This window comes from Neoarius graeffei, chromosome 9 (assembly GCF_027579695.1).
Source record: "Neoarius graeffei isolate fNeoGra1 chromosome 9, fNeoGra1.pri, whole genome shotgun sequence".
NCBI classification, from domain to species: domain Eukaryota; kingdom Metazoa; phylum Chordata; class Actinopteri; order Siluriformes; family Ariidae; genus Neoarius; species Neoarius graeffei.
The window spans coordinates 57,942,873-57,961,286 of record NC_083577.1 but is presented as its reverse complement, the minus strand read 5'-3'; the positions used below and the strand labels follow the sequence as shown (position 1 = coordinate 57,961,286).

Below are 18,414 nucleotides of genomic sequence, written 5' to 3'. Positions count from 1 at the left end.
AAATACACCAGAATGCAGGAAATGGCATCTAATTAATTACAAATTTTTCTGGAGGACGACCCCCAGACCCCCGCCAGTGTCTCTCCCCCCCCATTAAAAATGCTTCTGACGCCCCTGGCTGAATGATTGGGAGGCGCGAACTGCAGGTGAATGAATGAATCTTTTTAACCCTTTGATGCAAAACACATGCACACCCCTTCTAATGCACAACATGGGTCAAAAATGACCCGCATTCATTTTCCAGGTTATTTCATGCTGACTTTTTCTATGCTCTATCTTTTGAAATCAATTTATTTTATGATTGAATATTCCAAGTATTCTTTAAATATCTTGTTTTTAATTACCACAAATCATTAATTTAATTTTTTCTTTCCTACTTTATGAACAAAAATACTTTTTATATTACTACACATGGGTCATCCAAGTGTGATTTAAAATTAAATGTCTTAATACTATAATAATAATAATTTGTTTCAAATAATTACTTTAGCAGTGAATGGGGCCAATTATTTATTTATTAACTATGTAGTTAGCTAAGCCAACTACAATAAAATTAGCTAACTAAAGTAGAATATGTCAACAGCTAGGTAGCTAATAGTAATTACTTGTAACTTTCTGACAAGTAATCTACTCACTCTCGAGGTAACCTAAACATAATCAATTTTTTTCTAAGGTAATGTTAGAACAATTGAAAAACATTACTTACATGTATTAGATGGGCAAAGGGCGCTGTGCTGAGCTGTGAAATGTCTGACACAAGCACAATTCACAGTTCCCACCAAACGCTGTAGTAAATGCATGCGGGTCGTTTCTGACCCATGTGTGTAAACTTGATGTAGAATTACAAAAGCTGTGCTTGTTCATAACTTAAGAAAGGACAAATAAAAATGATTTGTGCTAAACAAAAACAAGATATTTACTGCATATTTGGAAAAGTAAATGACAAAATGAATTTATTTCAAAAGTATATCATAGAAACACTCAGCCATACATGAAATAACCTGGAAAATGAATGCAGGTCGTTTTTGACTCATGTTGTGCATTAGAAGGGTAGTGATACAAAAAGGGTTTTTATTCAAAAAGTAAGAAAGGAAAAAATAAAATAAGGATGTATGATGATCAAAAAGCAAGTTAATTGAAGAATACCTTGAATACTGAATGATGGGATTAATTTATTGCAAAGATATAGAAGATAAAAATGCAGCCGGGTCACTTTTGACCCATGTTTCGCATCAAAGGGTTAACGAAGATTCCTCCTGTTAGCACAGTTGAGCGCGCGCCTCCAGGAACTCTTACTCTGAAAACTGCGCAGTGAGCAGCTGGAGGGTGCGTTGGAGAACATCAGTTTTCAACAAACTGCGCAGGATTTTCTGTACTACAGATCGTCATCAGGATCTGCACAACCACTGCGTTACCTGAACGTATCTCGGACATGTTTTAACATTAGAACAACCGTATCTTCGGTCTTGTTAAATTGTCTTAGTCACGTAAATTAACTCCCATCCCGTGTACGGTTGACTAAAACAATAACGCTGTATTGAGACAAATACTGAACAACATGTACAAAATATTGTTTGTCGTTAGAATTTCGCTGACTGCCTGCAGCATGGATATCCCCGAGTAGAAGTGCAAAGGGAAAGTGAACAAGGGAGCATGGCAAAGGAACTGATTTGTAACGAGTCCACTGATGTCGTCACTATATAATAAAGGGACCTCAAATAGCGCAGTATTACACTATTATATTTAAGAACAATACTGAGAAACGCAATAAGCAAATCTGTAATTGTAATATAGTGTCACACAGCAGCAGGAGGAGAACAGATAGGCCCACTGTTACCTGCTGGTTTAAGCTTTGTGTTTCAGTTTGAGAGTCACCTGTCACTTCTGGTGTAATGGAGAAATAACATTCGACGCAAGTGCTGGTCTGACAGGTAGGTACTGAACTGACATTGGAAGGAAGTACCAGTTTGCTCTTGTCACCTGATCAGGGGCATTATGCATGCAGTACCTCAGAAGTTAGAATGAAACCCTTCAGAATTACACCCTTAGCACCAGTCAGCAGCAGAGTTTAACAGGCTGTGTGTGGTGTGTCAGCGAGACTCTAAAGGATCTGAATTTATTCCTCTTGATTTGGACAGTCGTGCAAAATGTTCATGCGTTTGCTTCTTTGAAGCAAACCAGACACTCATAAACCAATTTGCCAAGCCTAGGTGTAAACTGAAAAAAAAAAAAGAAAGAAAAGAAAAGTTTCTCTGTGATTTTTTTTAAAGATCACAGCGCTTTTGAATACCTTTTGATTGGTTAGTGAGTATATTTCTATAGCACCACATTATTGTAATTGTTGAAACATGCAAGGCTGCTTTTTAAAAAAAAATAATAATAACATCATGAGAATATAAAAAGAGAAGTTGAGGGGAAACTTTTAGCTGTTGTAACTGACAAACAGGAATTAACTTGCTTCACGGACATTTCACAATATTAGACACAACTATAAACAAATAAAACGTATTAAATGTAATTATTTATAAATGTCATTCATTATTTATGAATGACAATCATCATTGGGTGGCACTGTCACCTCACAGCAAGAAAGTTCTGGGCTCGAACCTGCCAGCCAACCAGGGCCTATTTGTGTACAGATTGCATGCCCTGTGTGTGTGAGAGAAACAGAGAGAGAGAGAGAGAGAGAGTGTGTGTGTGAGAGAGAGTGTGTGTGTGTGTGTGAGTGAGTGAGTGAGTGAGTGAGAGAGTGCATGGGGAAGAGGGAGAGCATGGGGAGGGAGAGTGAGTGAGCATGGGGAAGAGAGCAAACATGAGGAGAGAGAGAGAGCATGGGGAGGGAGAGAGAGAGTGAGCATGGGGAGAGAGAGCAAACATGAGGAGAGGGAGAGAGAGCGAGCATGGGGGAGAGAGAGCGAGCATGGGGGAGAGAGAGAGAGCATGGGGAGAGAGAGCAAACATGAGGAGAGGGAGAGAGAGAGAGAGAGCATGGGGAGGGAGAGAGAGAGCATGGGGAGAGAGAGCAAACATGAGGAGAGAGAGTGCATGGGGAAAGAGAGAGAGCATGGGGAGAGAGAGAGCATGGAGTGTGAGAGAGAGAGAGAGAGAGAGCATGGCACTTCCAAGCATGTAGATGTATGAGAGCTTGACTCGTCAGTGTGGTGTGTCTTATATATTGGGCCCCTCTGCCGGTCATGCTGGTAAATGACAAATGAAATTTGGCCTTTTCATTCACAACAGTCTGACTACTCGACCACTTCCGAAACTGCTTTTTGGCATTTCACATGCTGAGATTTTCCGATTGCTTTGACAGGGCGCGTGAAATTACAAGCCTACAGACATGACAGCTGCTGTCATTGTGTGCATGTATATACACTCATCTCATCTCATCTCATTATCTCTAGCCGCTTTATCCTTCTACAGGGTCGCAGGCAAGCTGGAGCCTATCCCAGCTGACTACGGGCGAAAGGCAGGGTACACCCTGGACAAGTCGCCAGGTCATCACAGGGCTGACACATAGACACAGACAACCATTCACACTCACATTCACACCTACGCTCAATTTAGAGTCACCAGTTAACCTAACCTGCATGTCTTTGGACTGTGGGGGAAACCGGAGCACCCGGAGGAAACCCACGCGGACACGGGGAGAACATGCAAACTCCACACAGAAAGGCCCTCGCCGGCCCCGGGGCTCGAACCCAGGACCTTCTTGCTGTGAGGCGACAGCGCTAAGCACTACACCACCGTGCCGCCCTGTATATACACTACCGTTCAAAAGTTTGGGGTCACTTTGAAATTTCCTTATTTTTGAAAGAAAAGCACTGTTCTTTTCAATGAAGATCACTTTAAACTAATCAGAAATCCACTCTATACATTGCTAATGTGGTAAATGACTATTCTAGCTGCAAATGTCTGGTTTTTTGGTGCAATATCTCCATAGGTGTATAGAGGCCCATTTCCAGCAACTCTCACTCCAGTGTTCTAATGGTACAATGTGTTTGCTCATTGCCTCAGAAGGCTAATGGATGATTAGAAAACCCTTGTACAATCATGTTAGCACAGCTGAAAACAGTTTAGCTCTTTAGAGAAGCTATAAAACTGACCTTCCTTTGAGCAGATTGAGTTTCTGGAGCATCATATTTGTGGGGTCGATTAAATGCTCAAAATGGCCAGAAAAATGTCTTGACTATATTTTCTATTCATTTTACAACTTATGGTGGTAAATTAAAGTGTGACTTTTCATGGAAAACACGAAATTGTCTGGGTGACCCCAAACTTTTGAATGGTAGTGTATGTAAGCTAATCTTTATAATTACTGATCTCTACCGTACGTAATGTATATCTCACGCGCACAATCAGTCATTTGTGTAATCATTAATCATGACAGATTGTGATGGTTAAAGTACAAGTTGCACCAAAGAAGAGAAAGCGTGTGCATTCTCAAACAAAGCAGCCAGGCAAAGCTTTTGCAGAGTGAGTATACAGTGGATATAAAAAGTATACACACCCCGTTAAAATGATAGGTTTTTCTGACATAAAAAAATGAGACCACAATAAATAATTTCAAAACTTTTCCCACCTTTAATGTGACCTACAGTATAACCTGTACAATTCAATTGAAAAACAAACAAATCTGTTAGGGAGAAAAACATATAAAAAAAAAACCCTTCAATAAGCTGTTTGCATAAGTGTGCACACCCTTAAACTAATACTTTGTTGAAGCACCTTTTGATTTAATTACAGCATTCAGTCTTTTTGGGTTCACACCTGCCATCAGTTAAAATGACTCTGATTAACCCCAAATAAAGTTCAGATATTTACTCAGTTGCTCCTCCAGCAAAAGCCAGGGTTCACAGAGAGCTTACAAAGCATCAAAGGGATCTCATTGTTGAAAGGTATCAGTCAGGAGAAGGGTACAAAAAATTTCCACAGCATTAGATATACCATGGAGCACAGTGAAAACAGTCATCAAGAAGTGGATAAGATATGGGCCAACAGTGACATTACCGAGAACTGGGCATCCCTCCAAAATTGATGAAAAGACAAGATGAAAACTGGTCAGGGAGGCTGCCAAGAGGCCTACAGCAACACTGAAGGAGCTGCAGGAATTTCTGGCAAGTACTGGTTGTGTAACCACGAGAGTATGGAAACTCTCGTGGTTACCAGAGGACTAGCCCCCCACTGTAACCCTAGCTATGTAATAGGCGAGAGGCCGAGGGCTATGGAAACGGAGATCGGCACCGCCCGATGCGCCACATACAGAGTTGGGCCTGGTTAGTACTTGAGTGGGAGGCTGCCTAGGAATACCAGGTACTGTAAGGCGTGGGAAGGACTTTGACTGGTTGTGTACTACACGTGACAACAGTCTCCCATATTTTTCATATGTCTGGACTATGAGGTAGGGTCAAAGAAAAACATCCAGGCTTGGCTAAATTTTGCAAAAAAAAAAACCCAAAACATCAACTCTCCCAAACGCATGTGGGAAAATGTGTTATGGTCTGATAAAACCAAGGTTGAACTTTTTGGCCGCAATTCCAAAAGGTATGTTTGGAGCAAAAAACAACACTGCGCATCACCAAAAGAACACCATACCCACGGTGAAACATGGTGGTGGCAGCATCATGTTTTGGGGTTGTTTTTCTTCAGCTGGAACAGGGGCTTTAGTTAAGGTGGAGGGAATTATGAACTGTTCTAAATACCAGTCAATTTTGGCCAAAACTTTGTCTGCTAGAAAGCTGAAGATGAAGAGGAATTTCATCTTTCAGCATGACATTGACCCCAAAAAAGTTTTGGAATGGCCCAGCCAGAGCCCAGACCGAAATCCTATTGAAAATCTGTGGGGTGACCTGAAGAGGGCTGTGACAAGAGATGCCCTCGCAATCTGACAGATTTGGAGCGCTTTTGCAAGGAAGAGTGGGCAAATATTGCCAAGTCTAGACGTGGCAGGCTGATAGACTCCGACCCAAAAAGACTGAATGCTGTAATTAAATCAAAAGGTGCTTCAACAAAGTATTAGTTTAAGGGTGTGCACACTTATGCAACCAGCTTATTGTACTTTTTTTTATGTTTTCCCCCTAACAGATTTGTTTGTTTTTCAATTGAATTGTACAGGTTATACCATAGGTCACATTTAAAGGTGGGAAAAGTTTTGAAATTATTTATTGTGGTCTCATTTTTTTTGCATCAGAAAAACCTATCATTTTAACGGGGTGTGTACACTTTTTATATCCACTGTATATTATTTTTAATAACGTATTTACAAGATCTAGACCAAATGCTTACATTTCCCTTTATGTTACTGGTTTGTAGAGAGATCCATGTATTGGAAATATCCCAGTGTTTTAATATATCTAAACTCTACATCTGCATCTGACAGACTAGTGTAGTCCTAATGTCTGTAATGATCTAAGACTAATGTGTGATTTATTAAATATTAAGGTCGTTGCCCTGTCAAAATAGGCACTGCTTGGTCAGACGCTAAACATGTACTGTTATTAACTGTCAGCAGATACACAGTCCACTTGCAAATTTTGATATCAATATAAATGTCATAAAAATAAGCTGAAATGCTTGGAAATCGCATATTTCAATGCCATTTTGAAAAAAATTTCTGAGGGGGACCTCCAGACAAGGGGACTGCCCCTAATGCACCTTCCCCCCTTGGCAGCTTTGCCACCATCGATCAGCTGCTGCGCGGCCTCAGCCTCCGGGATCACTTCGTAAATGGACTAGCGTTTGGAAGTTCGAAATTTGGGACCCGTGAGATTAGGTCAGCTGGCTATTCTAAATTGCCCATAGGTGTGAATGTGTGTGAATGGCTGTTTGTTATGAGGGGCCGCATAAGACTTTATCTATTCTGACCCTCTCACATGCATACATTCTCCTCTCACATGCATATATTCTCACTCTCGCATACGTATATTCTCCTCTCACATACATATATTCTCACTCTCACATGCATACATTCTCCTCTCACATACATACATTCTCCTCTCACATACATATATTCTCCTGTCACATATGTACATTCTCCTCTCATATACATATATTCTCCTTTCACATGCATACATTCTCCTCTCACATACGTATATTCTCCTCTCACATACGTACATTCTCCTCTCATATACATATATTCTCCTTTCACATGCATACATTCTCCTCTCACATACATATATTCTCCTCTCACATACATATATTCTCCTCTCACATACATATATTCTCCTCTCACATACATATATTCTCCTCTCATATGCATATATTCTCCTCTCACATACATATATTCTCCTGTCACATACGTACATTCTCCTCTCATATACATATATTCTCCTTTCAAATGCATACATTCTCCTCTCACATATGTATATTCTCCTCTCACATACATATATTCTCCTCTCACATACGTACATTCTCCTCTCACATACGTACATTCTCCTCTCACATACATACATTCTCCTCTCACATACATACATTCTCCTCTCACATACATACATTCTCCTCTCACATACATACATTCTCCTCTCACATGCGTACATTCTTGTATGTACGTATGTGAGAGGAGAATGTATGCATGTGAGAGTGAGAATGTGAGAGAGCGAGTATATATGTACAGTGTAAAAGGGCCAGTATGGATAATGTCTTGTATGGCCCCTCATAGTTTGTCTCTGTGTTAGCCCTACGATAGATTGGTGACATGTCTAGGATGTACCCTGCCTCTCACCCAAAGTCAGATGGGATTGGCTCCAATTCATCCGTGGCTCTCAATGGATCAGCGATATAGAAAATGAATGAATGAATGTAACGATCATGCTGTGGTATAAGAGGAATAAAACAATTTGGGACATGCAGTTATTTCCGAAAACACCACACCGTGTCATGTTTTTATTTAAAAGTAGTTACAGTGTTTTGACTGGTTGATTAGCTGCTTTATGGAGTAAATAAATTGATCCACCTTTGTGGTGTATCATTTTGAGCCTGAAGACTGAATGTACATAATTTATTTAATGAGTAGCAATTCAAACCAATCTCTGGTCTGATCCTAACAATTACAACCCAGATTACAAAAAGTTGGGACACTGTGTAAAATGTAAATAAAAACAGAATGCAATGATTTGCAAATAATTTTTGACCTATAGTCATTTGAATACAACACAAAGACACGATTTTTTTTTTTTTTTTGCTAACAAATACAAAGTAAGAAGGACAGAATGAAACAAATCAGTACATACACATGACACAACAGAAGCACTGACGTAACATTAACAACAACTTCAAAGGCTGGACAATACTACTAATATGTTAACAAAGAGATGTAACAGAACACATGGAGACAAATTCGACAAAGATAAACAAGAGCTATGTTGCTGTATAGGGGAGGCTAGGTGGGGTTGGTTAGGGGTAATGAATGTGCATGTGAGATGGAGGAGGGTAGGTGGGGGGGATTTGGAGGGGTTTTGAGCCTCCAAAAAAAAAACAAAACACGATATTTAATGTTCAAACTGATATACTTTGTTTTGTTTTGGGGTTTTTTTTGTAAATGCATACGCATTCTGAATTTAATGCTTGCAACATGTTCCAAAAAAGTTGGGGCGGGGGCATATTTACCACTCTGTTACATCACCTTTTTCTTTTAACCACACTCACTAAGCGTTTGGGAACTGAGGATATTAAGTGTTGAAGTTTTGAATGTGAAATGCTTTCCCATTCTTGCCTCATATGACTTCATAATGCGCAATATATTTTCAGTAGGAGGCAGGCAGGCCAGTTTAGCATCTGCATTCTTTTACTACGAAGCCACGCTGTTATAACACATGCAGAATGTGGCTTGGCATTGTCTTGCTGGAATAAACAGGGAAGTCCCTGAAAAAAAACATCATCTGGATGGCAGCATATGTTGCTCCAAAACCTGCATGTACATGTGCATGTCATTCCACAACAAACCGTTTAATACTTGCTCTTTTTGAAATACCATAGGTCACTCCGAGTTGCATATGCATGCTGCACGTGAAAATGTTCTTCTACCACTATTCCCTGTATTAGCCTATGAAAGAAAATAGACGGAAAAACAAGCGAATCAGAAAAAGCCCTACGAACTTGCGTCACTTCGAAACTTAGTCATCATGGCCTCGCCCATAACCCACTGGAGGGAGCGTCACAGTGCTGTTAGCCAATCAGAAGCGATATGTTTGCATGTCATGAATATTCATGAGTAAGAGCTGAAATCCTGTCGTTCTCTCCCCACCCACTCCTTCACCAAACTAGAACTGCCTGAAACAAGAGCACCACAGCATTTTTTTCACAAAAACCAGCTCACAGGGCATTCATTCATACGAGAGACGACCGCACAATTAATGAAAAAATGATGCAATGACACCTTTAATGATTAACCTCACCCCATCCTTGCTTACGATAACCAAGCCTTTCCAATTACCAATTAACCTGCTTACCTGTAGAATGTTCCAAACAGCTGATTTTTGAGCATTCCACAGCTTTCCAAGCTTTTTGTTGCCCCTGTCCTGACTTATCTGGGACGTGTTGCTCTTCACATTCAGAATGTGTGTGTATATAGTTTATCAGTTTGAACACTAAATATCTTGTTTTTGTATTGTGTTCAATTGAATATAGGTTGAAAATGATTTGCAAATCAATGCATTCTATTTTTATTTACATTTTGCATGGCTTCCCAACATTTTTGGAATCGGGGTTGTACAGTGGTGCTTGAAAGTTTGTGAACTCTTTATAATGTTCTATATTTCTGCATAAATATGACCTAAAACATCATCAGATTTTCACACAAGTCCTAAAAGTAGATAAAGAGAACCCAGTTAAACAAATGAGACAAAAATATTATATTGGTCATTTATTTATTGAGGAAAATGATCCAATATTGCATATCTGTGAGTGGCAAAAGTATGTGAACCTCTAGGATTAGCAGTTAATTTGAAGGTGAAATTAGAGTCGGGTGTTTTCAATCAGTGGGATGACAATCAGGTGTGAGCAGGCACCCTGTTTTACTTAAAGAACAAGGATCTATCAAAGTCTGACCTTCACAACACATGTTTGTGAAAGTGTATCATGGCACGAACAAAGGAGGACCTCAGAAAAAGTGTTGCTGATGCTCATCAGGCTGGAAAAGGTTACAAAAACATCTCTAAAGAGTTTGGACTCCACCAATCCACAGTCAGACAGATTGTGTACAAATGGAGGAAATTCAAGACCATTGCTACCCTCCCCAGGAGTGGTCGACCAACAAAGATCACTCCAAGAGCGAGGCATGTAATAGTCAGTGAGGTCACAAAGGACCCCAGGGTAACTTCTAAGCAACTGAAGGCCTCTCTCACATTGGCTAATGTTAATGTTCATGAGTCCACCATCAGAAAAACACTGAACAACAATGGTGTGCATGGCAGGGTTGTAAGGAGAAAGCCACTGCTCTCCAAAAAGAACATTGCTGTTCGTCTGCAGTTTGCTAAAGATCACGTGGACAAGCCAGAAGGCTATTGGAAAAATGTTTTGTGAATGGATGAGACCAAAATAGAACTTTTTGGTTTAAATGAGAAGCGTTATGTTTGGAGAAAGGAAAACACTGCGTTCCAGCATAAGAATCTTATCCCATCTGTGAAACATGGTGGTGGTAGTATCATGGTTTGGGCCTGTTTTGCTGCATCTGGGCCAGGACGGCTTGCCATCATTGATGGAACAATGAATTCTGAATTATACCAACGAATTCTAAAGGAAGATGTGAGGACATCTGTCCATGATCTGAATCTCAAGAGAAGGTGGGTCATGCAGCAAGACAACAACCCTAAGCACACAAGTCATTCTACCAAATAATGGTTAAAGAAGAATAAAGTTAATGTTTTGAAATGGCCAAGTCAAAGTCCTGACCTTAATCCAATCGAAATGTTGTGGAAGGACCTGAAGCGAGCAGTTCATGTGAGGAAACCCACCAACATCCCAGAGTTGAAGCTGTTCTGTATGGAGGAATGGGCTAAAATTCCTCCAAGCTGGTGTGCAGGACTGATCAACAGTTACTGGAAACGTTTAATTGCAGTTATTGCTGCACAAGGGGGTCACACCAGATACTGAAAGCAAATACTCTTGCCATTCATAGATATGTAATATTGGATCATTTTCCTCAATAAATAAATGACCAAGTATAATATTTTTGTCTCATTTCTTTAACTGGGCTCTCTTTATCTAGTTTTAGGACTTGTATGAAAATCTGATGTTGTTTTAGGTCATATTTATGCAGAAATATAGAAAATTCTAAAGGGTTCACAAACTTTCAAGCACAACTGTATATTCATATCTAATCACTTTGGTGGGTGAATAGTCAGGATGTTTCCAAGTGTTATCTTTTTATTACTTTTATTTAACCAGGCAAAAGTCTCACTGAAATTAAAAATCTCCTTTTCAAGAGAGACCTGACCTTTCACAAGGTTTCAGCAAGAAAACAGACAAAGCAAACATGCAATAAAAATAACTGGATGTTCTCTCCACAGGTGTATTGATGGCTGTGTCTGAGAACCATATAGCAGGAAGGGTTACTGTGTACTCAGTGCCAGGATGCCCGCACTGCTTACAGGCCAAGGCTGCTTTACAGGCCCTGAATCTACCAGTGTGTGAAGTGGATGTGAGTCATGATGCAGCTGTCAGGGCCTGGCTGGATAAGATGACTGGTAGCAGCACTGTGCCACAGATATTCTTTAACGACGTCCACATAGGAGGAAATGAGAGTCTTCAAAATTTGGTGGGTGAGCACCTGTGTATAATCAAAGGTTAACACTAGCACTAATTAAAAAAAAAAAATAAGCATTGGAAATAATACCAATAATCTATAATGACTATTTAGCTTTCATGCTTGTGAAAATTGAACAGCATTAATTTAATTGTGTAAATTGAGGTATACATTATAGATGCTGCCTTTCTAACACTCATATATACTCATATGACACATCAACTTCAAGAACTGACTGTTCTCTTGCTGCCTAATATATCCCAGCCCTTGACAGGTGCCATTATAATGAGATAACCAATGTCATTTACGTCACCTGTCAGTGGTTTTAATATTACGGCGGTGATCGGTGTATGTTTATATGCAATGTGTGGCTTTTACATCAGCACATGCTGCCTATAACAAAGTACTCACATTTAAACAAAACCATTTAGACAACAGGCATAATTTACTTAATATTTTTGGCAAGTTATTTAAGAATACAAGGTTTTCTGAATTATTACATGAAAGGTGTCTCTCCTTCTTATCAGTTGAGATATACTAAACAGCTACTTTAGGCCTTTTTATTTATTTTTTCAGCCAACAATTGACAAGTGTCATTTTTAAATGTAATCTCTAATTAAAGCTAAGTTTACTGGTGTAACCTTTTAAAATTAGCTTTAACACTGTCTTTTCTTTAGGGCCCTGAGGAACTTGAACCTCTGGTACGTATGGTGAAGGAGAAGCCTGTGCCCCCAGATGCCCCACCATTATCTGCAGGAGCCAGCCCTGATTTTGAGAAGAGGGATATAGGAGGTTAGTGTGTACAAATTGCATGTGGACTGTTACCTATTGTAGGTTCTCTACATGCCCATGTGTTTGCTTCCTTTCACTTAAAGCCTGAATAAGGTAATGAAGTGTTCATAACAATCTGTATATGTGTATATATATTTTTATTATTATTTTTTTAAATAAATCTGGACAAGAATTTTCTCTCTGGAATGTCTCCCAGCTGCATGTGCAATTACAACCTGTATTCCGCAGAACGCTCTCTGTGGTCATCTCTGGACTTAGCTAGTTGGTTGAATACAAATTCACATCATCAGTTACCTAAGGCTCTGTTTACAGACTGTAAGAGGGAATGTTCTGGATACAGTGTGGAGGAATGAGGAGACATGGATTGATTGGCATTGACTTAAGCCCCAGGAGGGGGTTGATGGTCTACAGAAACAGATTTATAGGCACAGAGCTGATGAATTGGCTGTGCAGATAGAAGAGGATACCACAGCTGCCTCTGTAGAAGATAGGGAAGATGAAAAATGGGTAGCCAAGTATACTGGTATAATAAATAACATAATTATGACTTACCACACTGTGTTTTCTTTCCTATAATATTAGTTTGTTGTTGTGAGCAACACAGTGGTGTAGTGGTTAGCACTGTCGCCTCACAGCAAGAAGGTTCTGGGTTCGAGCCCAGTGGTCGATGGGGGCCTTTCTGTGTGGAGTTTGCATGTTCTCCCCGTGTCTGTATGGGTTTCCTCTGGGTTTTCATTGCTCTGGTTTCTCCCACAGTCCAAAGACATGCAGTTAGGTTAACTGGCTACTCTAAATTGTCCATAGGTGTGAATGTGTGTGTGTAAATGGTTGTTTCCCAAACCTGGAAATGGGAGGGTTGCGGCAGGAAGGGCATCCTACTATGCTCCAATTAGTATGACGTGTGGATCAATAGGGTCCACTTGGCAGCGACCCCACACGCATAAGTGTGACAAGCTGGAAGAAGTATGAGTGAGTGATTGAATATCAGTTTGTTGTTCTGTGCATCAAATCATTATTCCTTGATTAAAAAATACAGTTAGGAAAAGTGTTGTTCAAGAGTTCTTTAAGTTAAACTTATGAAAAAGATACTATCTAGAGTCTTCTCAGTTGGGAAAACTGTCTGTTTTAGCCTTCTAGGTAGAACTATAGCCATTTGTTAAAAAATATTTTCTTAAATAGAGGGTCCCTGAGGGTTCTTTAAAGGTTCCAGTCTTTTAATGGGGCTTTATATAGAACCCTTTTGTTCATAGGAAACCTTATGTCATAGGTTTCTACAAACCAAAGAGAACCTTTAGGGAAACTTTTTATTTTGTGTTCCTTGCAGAGTGCAGAATAAAAACTGGTGTGATCGAACAGAACATTGTGATCAGGCTCTAATTACAGTATTTTACTGCCTTGGTTGGAAAAAGCAATTGGATAACAGTAGCACCTTATTCAAGGTACAATGCACTACTCTAAGTGTACTTTGTAGAAATGGTAGCATTTGGCCCCAAACAATCTTACATAAAACTTGCAGACAGTTGCGTTTCTTGTTGGATATAGAGGCTTGCGGTCACTGGTGTATGTGCAAATGCATTTATCCTCTACAGTGATGCTATTTGACTTTTTGTTTTTTGTGCTTGTGTAGATAAATATCATATTTGTTCATTTTAAAAAAAAAAAATCTCTTTTTCTGTATTGACACACCAAACCCACTCCATTTAAGTGCATATTCTCCTCTAGACCTGCATGTGTTTATTAATCTGCACGCATCCAGACTCTCTTTCCAGTTTGGGGCTTTACTGTTCTGTACATGCTCATGCGTTATTTCCCTTCCATTTTAGTAAATGAAGAATAAAGAATATTTATTAACATTATTTCAGCAATGACAGCTTCTGAATTATCTGAGGTCCTGAGGAATCTGATCACGAAACTGTACTCTGATCACCTCTCTGCTGATGGCAAGGTACTAACTACCCTGTTCTAACATGCAGTATTTCAACAAGTTTAATGTAAACGGGTAACATTACTTTATTTACTTAACATTACATTAACTTGTTTCAAATGGAGTGGGTTTGATGTAACTAATCTTCATTAATCTACTGTATGTTATGAGGAGTTTTTATTATTATTTTTTCTACAGTTAGTGGACTATAAGGCCATACCTAAAAGCACATGCTATGAACGGTATTGTGAGCTGGTTGTGGCCCTACAGCATGTGGAGCTGCTCTGTCTGAGTCATGATGAGAGGCTGGCCTTCTTCATCAATGTCTACAATGCCATGGTTATCCACGGCTACCTGCGCTTCGGCTTCCCCAAAAACATGTGGCAGAGGTACCGGGTAAGAAGATGGCTTTGTTTTAGTCTTGGAAGCTCAGATGAAATTTTATCCTATTTTACAACCCTACTTCCAAAAAAGTTGGGATGCTGTGTAAAATGTAAATGAAGATAGAATACAATGATTTGCAAATCCTTTTCAACCTATATTCAAGTGAATAGAATACAGAGACAAGATATTTAATGTTCAAATGGATAAACTTTATTGTTGCTGTTGTTGTTGTTTTAATAAATATATACTCATTCTGAATTTGATGCCTGTAACACATTCCAAAAAAGTTGGGACAAGGGGCATGTTTACCACTGTGTTACATCATCTTTTCTTTTAACAACACTCAGAAAGCATTCGAGAACTAAGGATACTAACTGTTGAAGTTTTGAACATGAAATTCTTTCCCATTCTTGCCTGATATATGACTTAAATTGCTTGACAGTCCAGGGTCTCCACTGTTGCATTTTGTGCTTCATAATGCGACACACATTTTCAATGGGAGACATGCAGGCCAGTTTAGCACCTGCACTCTTTTTACTACAAAACCATAAAGGATTTGCAAATCATTGCATTCTGTTTTTTACATTTTATACAGTGTGCCAACTTTTTTGGAATTGGGGTTGTATGTGGCTTTGAAATAACAGATTATAAATGAAAAACACATATCATTGTGCAGTTCTTCAACTTTGTGAGCTACCTGATTGGAGGAGAGGTGTTCACACTGCAGGATATTGAGAATGGAGTGCTGCGGGGAAATAGGAAAGGAGTAGCACAATTTCTGAAGCCCTTCTCAAATAATGACCCGAGACTACAGGTGAAATGTATCTGTTTTACACTGCTGTTAACACTTGTGTAAAGTTGTTAGAAGGGGCAGTCTATAGTGCTTTATAATCTCAGCATTTAAGGAGTCCTTTCTTAATTGTCTAAATTAATCCATCAGCTAATAATTCCATGCATCTAAGAAGCAACAACAATCATTCTCAGCCTCACTTCCTTGTACAGCTGTCCTCAATAGGATAATTACAATAATAGCTAGTTGTTCCTGACTAATGTCTTTTTGACTATTTGTTTCTGAGGGGCACTCCATTATCTATTCTAGCAGCAAAACTAGAAAATGTACACAGTTCACTTGATGATGATAATATTAATAATTATCAGTATTTTAAATATCAGAGGAATATGTAGTAATTACCCGATACAAATTCTTGTATTTTTAATACGTTATGATTTTAATTTAAGATAATGCTGTTAATTTAATGCAATGCATTTTTTTTTACTAAGTTGAGTTATTCAAATAGAAGGAGAAAGCATGGACTGTATAAAGTAACACAAAGTAATACGCTGTAGTAGTAGCCGTGCCATTTAAAAGACAATGAGTTTCATTTTGATCAATCGCATGTTTTTTGATACTTCATTAGGTTGCACTTCCTGAAGCAGAGCCTCTAATTCATTTTGCACTGAACTGTGGTTCGAAAAGCTGCCCATCCATTAGGATCTATACCCCACAGGTGAACTGCATGTTTATTTCTGAGTTAATTAGCTTTTTGATTTCATATTATTATTATTATTATTATTATTAGAGTCTAAATGTTTCTTACCAGGACATTAGCAGTCAGCTGCGAACTGCTGCTGAAGCATTTCTGGAGGCTGATGATGGCTGCATTGTGAATTCTGTGAAAAGAGAGCTGAAGCTTAGCAAGATCTTCAAATGGTACAAGACAGATTTTGGAGACACTGATGAAAAGGTAGCCTGATTCAAAAGCTTGAGCCAGTTTGAGTCAATGCTCTTTTCTTTGAGCTTGAAACTTTGCTAAAAATTTCAAGCTGCATATAGCATGTACAAGGTCTTCTTTTAAAAGTTGTGTTCTCCTATGCAGTTGCTGAACTGGGTTTTAAACCATATGAGGGCATCTCAGAAGAAGACAAGTCTGAAAACTCTTCTATCTACAGGGAAAGTTAAAGTTAGCTACATGCCTTATGACTGGTCCACCAACAGCACACACTAATTAAAACTCTATCACTAAGTGTTTAGGGTTTTGGGATGACCTGCCTAACTCTGATAGGCTTATGTTTTCTTTAGCAAATGCATGAGAGCACAGATATTTCTACTATGGCTGTAGCCAGCTTCTCTGTCAATGGTAGGATAAAAATGGAAAAAAAAAAACCCAGAAAAGCTGGCGTCCCTTTTAAGGGGATAACTATGCATCTAGATTCTTAACAATAATTCCTCTACACTTCAAAGGGCAAGTTTTACTACCAGCACTTATGCTAATAATTATACTGGAGATATATATATATCTTTAATGATTTGTGTTAACCATCTTTATTTCTCTTAATATGATTTTAACAGTATAGTAATTTATATTTAATGTATTTAAAATTTAATTAATTAATTTCTAGAATATTTAATTTATTTTTCTCTACTATTTTGTTAATTTAGCTTGTATGCTGCACTATTGCTATGAAAACAAATGAATATTTGTATTAGATATAAGCACTAAGACATTATGCCCTACTTGGTCTGTTTAGCATGGACTATATCAGCAACTGGACCTAAAAATATCAGCAACTGGAAATAAAAATGCATGCCATTAAACAACAACCCCCCCCCCCCCCCCCCCCCCCCCCCCCCACACACACACACACATACACGGTTTACAGTGAGCATAAACTTTAGATAAGTCTATAACTTGTTTTCCATTTAGAATGTCAATATCAAAGCTTGCATAATATATTTATTGATTTGTCTGTGAAACTTGTCCTGTTAAAAATACTGATGGGAGTTGAGTGTGTGTTGTGAAATCGACTGCATGTTGTATGGAAAGGATGGAATTTTAGAATAATATGCGTAGTAATGTGTGAACTCTTTCATCTGTTACCTTCCGTTACCTTTTCACCTCAGTACAGGACACCTATATTCCAAGTGCAAATTAGTTCAGGAATTTCTGTTCCATATTTTATGTCAAAGACATGTATATGCAGTATATGAAGGGAAATTAAACAATAGGTGAACAATTTCATAAACCAGAACTGGATAATCATTATACTTATCAGCAATTAAAATTGGTGCAAAGCTGTCCAGCTAATATTGCATTCATTCTCTTGCATGAACCTGGGTTACATCATTCTAGAGCAATATTATGCAACGATGATAACACAAGCTTTAAAAATAAAGCATATGTATCCTCTGGTTTCTGAAAGGTGTAAATTAATAAAAATTCTCCAAATGGTCATGGGTTCCTGTTGTTATCTGAGGCTTGTGAACTGAATGATGATGATAATTTTATAGAGACAATAAATTGATTGCATTTCCTGTCATATGCAGCTGGAGTCACTGTTGAACTTGCATTTTCATGCATCTTCACATGGTGCCACAGAATTGCTATATTTTGTTTATTTTTAACTATACGCATTATATTTAGCAAGAAAAATATATGACTTGTGGAATGAACACTGGAAATGTGTCTGTTGCGCATGTGTCATTGAGCAGTTTGAGAGAAATCTGTACGTTTTTTTTTTCCTCATATTTCACAGCACCAAACTTGAAATTGACAATACACTGAATTTCTGTCTA

The 18,414-nt window shown here is 38.7% G+C and overlaps 1 protein-coding gene across 1 annotated transcript; it reads left to right on the top strand.

Annotated features, from left to right (window-relative positions):
- The first annotated feature begins 1,593 nt into the window (after positions 1 to 1,593).
- zgc:152951 (uncharacterized protein LOC569013 homolog) lies at positions 1,594 to 17,168 on the top strand. The gene is made up of 9 exons (XM_060929916.1): positions 1,594 to 1,931; positions 11,505 to 11,752; positions 12,418 to 12,532; positions 14,395 to 14,477; positions 14,655 to 14,852; positions 15,517 to 15,654; positions 16,259 to 16,348; positions 16,442 to 16,585; positions 16,718 to 17,168. Exons 2-9 carry the CDS (start codon positions 11,513 to 11,515, stop codon positions 16,844 to 16,846), a joined length of 1,137 nt encoding a protein of 378 aa, XP_060785899.1. The 5' UTR covers positions 1,594 to 1,931; positions 11,505 to 11,512; the 3' UTR covers positions 16,847 to 17,168.
- Positions 17,169 to 18,414: the final 1,246 nt, after the last annotated feature.

Bases quoted from the DNA above. Each gene is read 5' to 3' on its own strand.
- zgc:152951 (XM_060929916.1), top strand. From the start codon at position 11,513: ATGGCTGTGTCTGAGAACCATATAGCAGGAAGGGTTACTGTGTACTCA. The intron at 11,753-12,417 runs GTGGGTGAGCAC...TCTTTTCTTTAG, and splicing joins ATGAGAGTCTTCAAAATTTG to GGCCCTGAGGAACTTGAACC. The intron at 15,655-16,258 runs GTGAAATGTATC...ATACTTCATTAG, and splicing joins ATAATGACCCGAGACTACAG to GTTGCACTTCCTGAAGCAGA.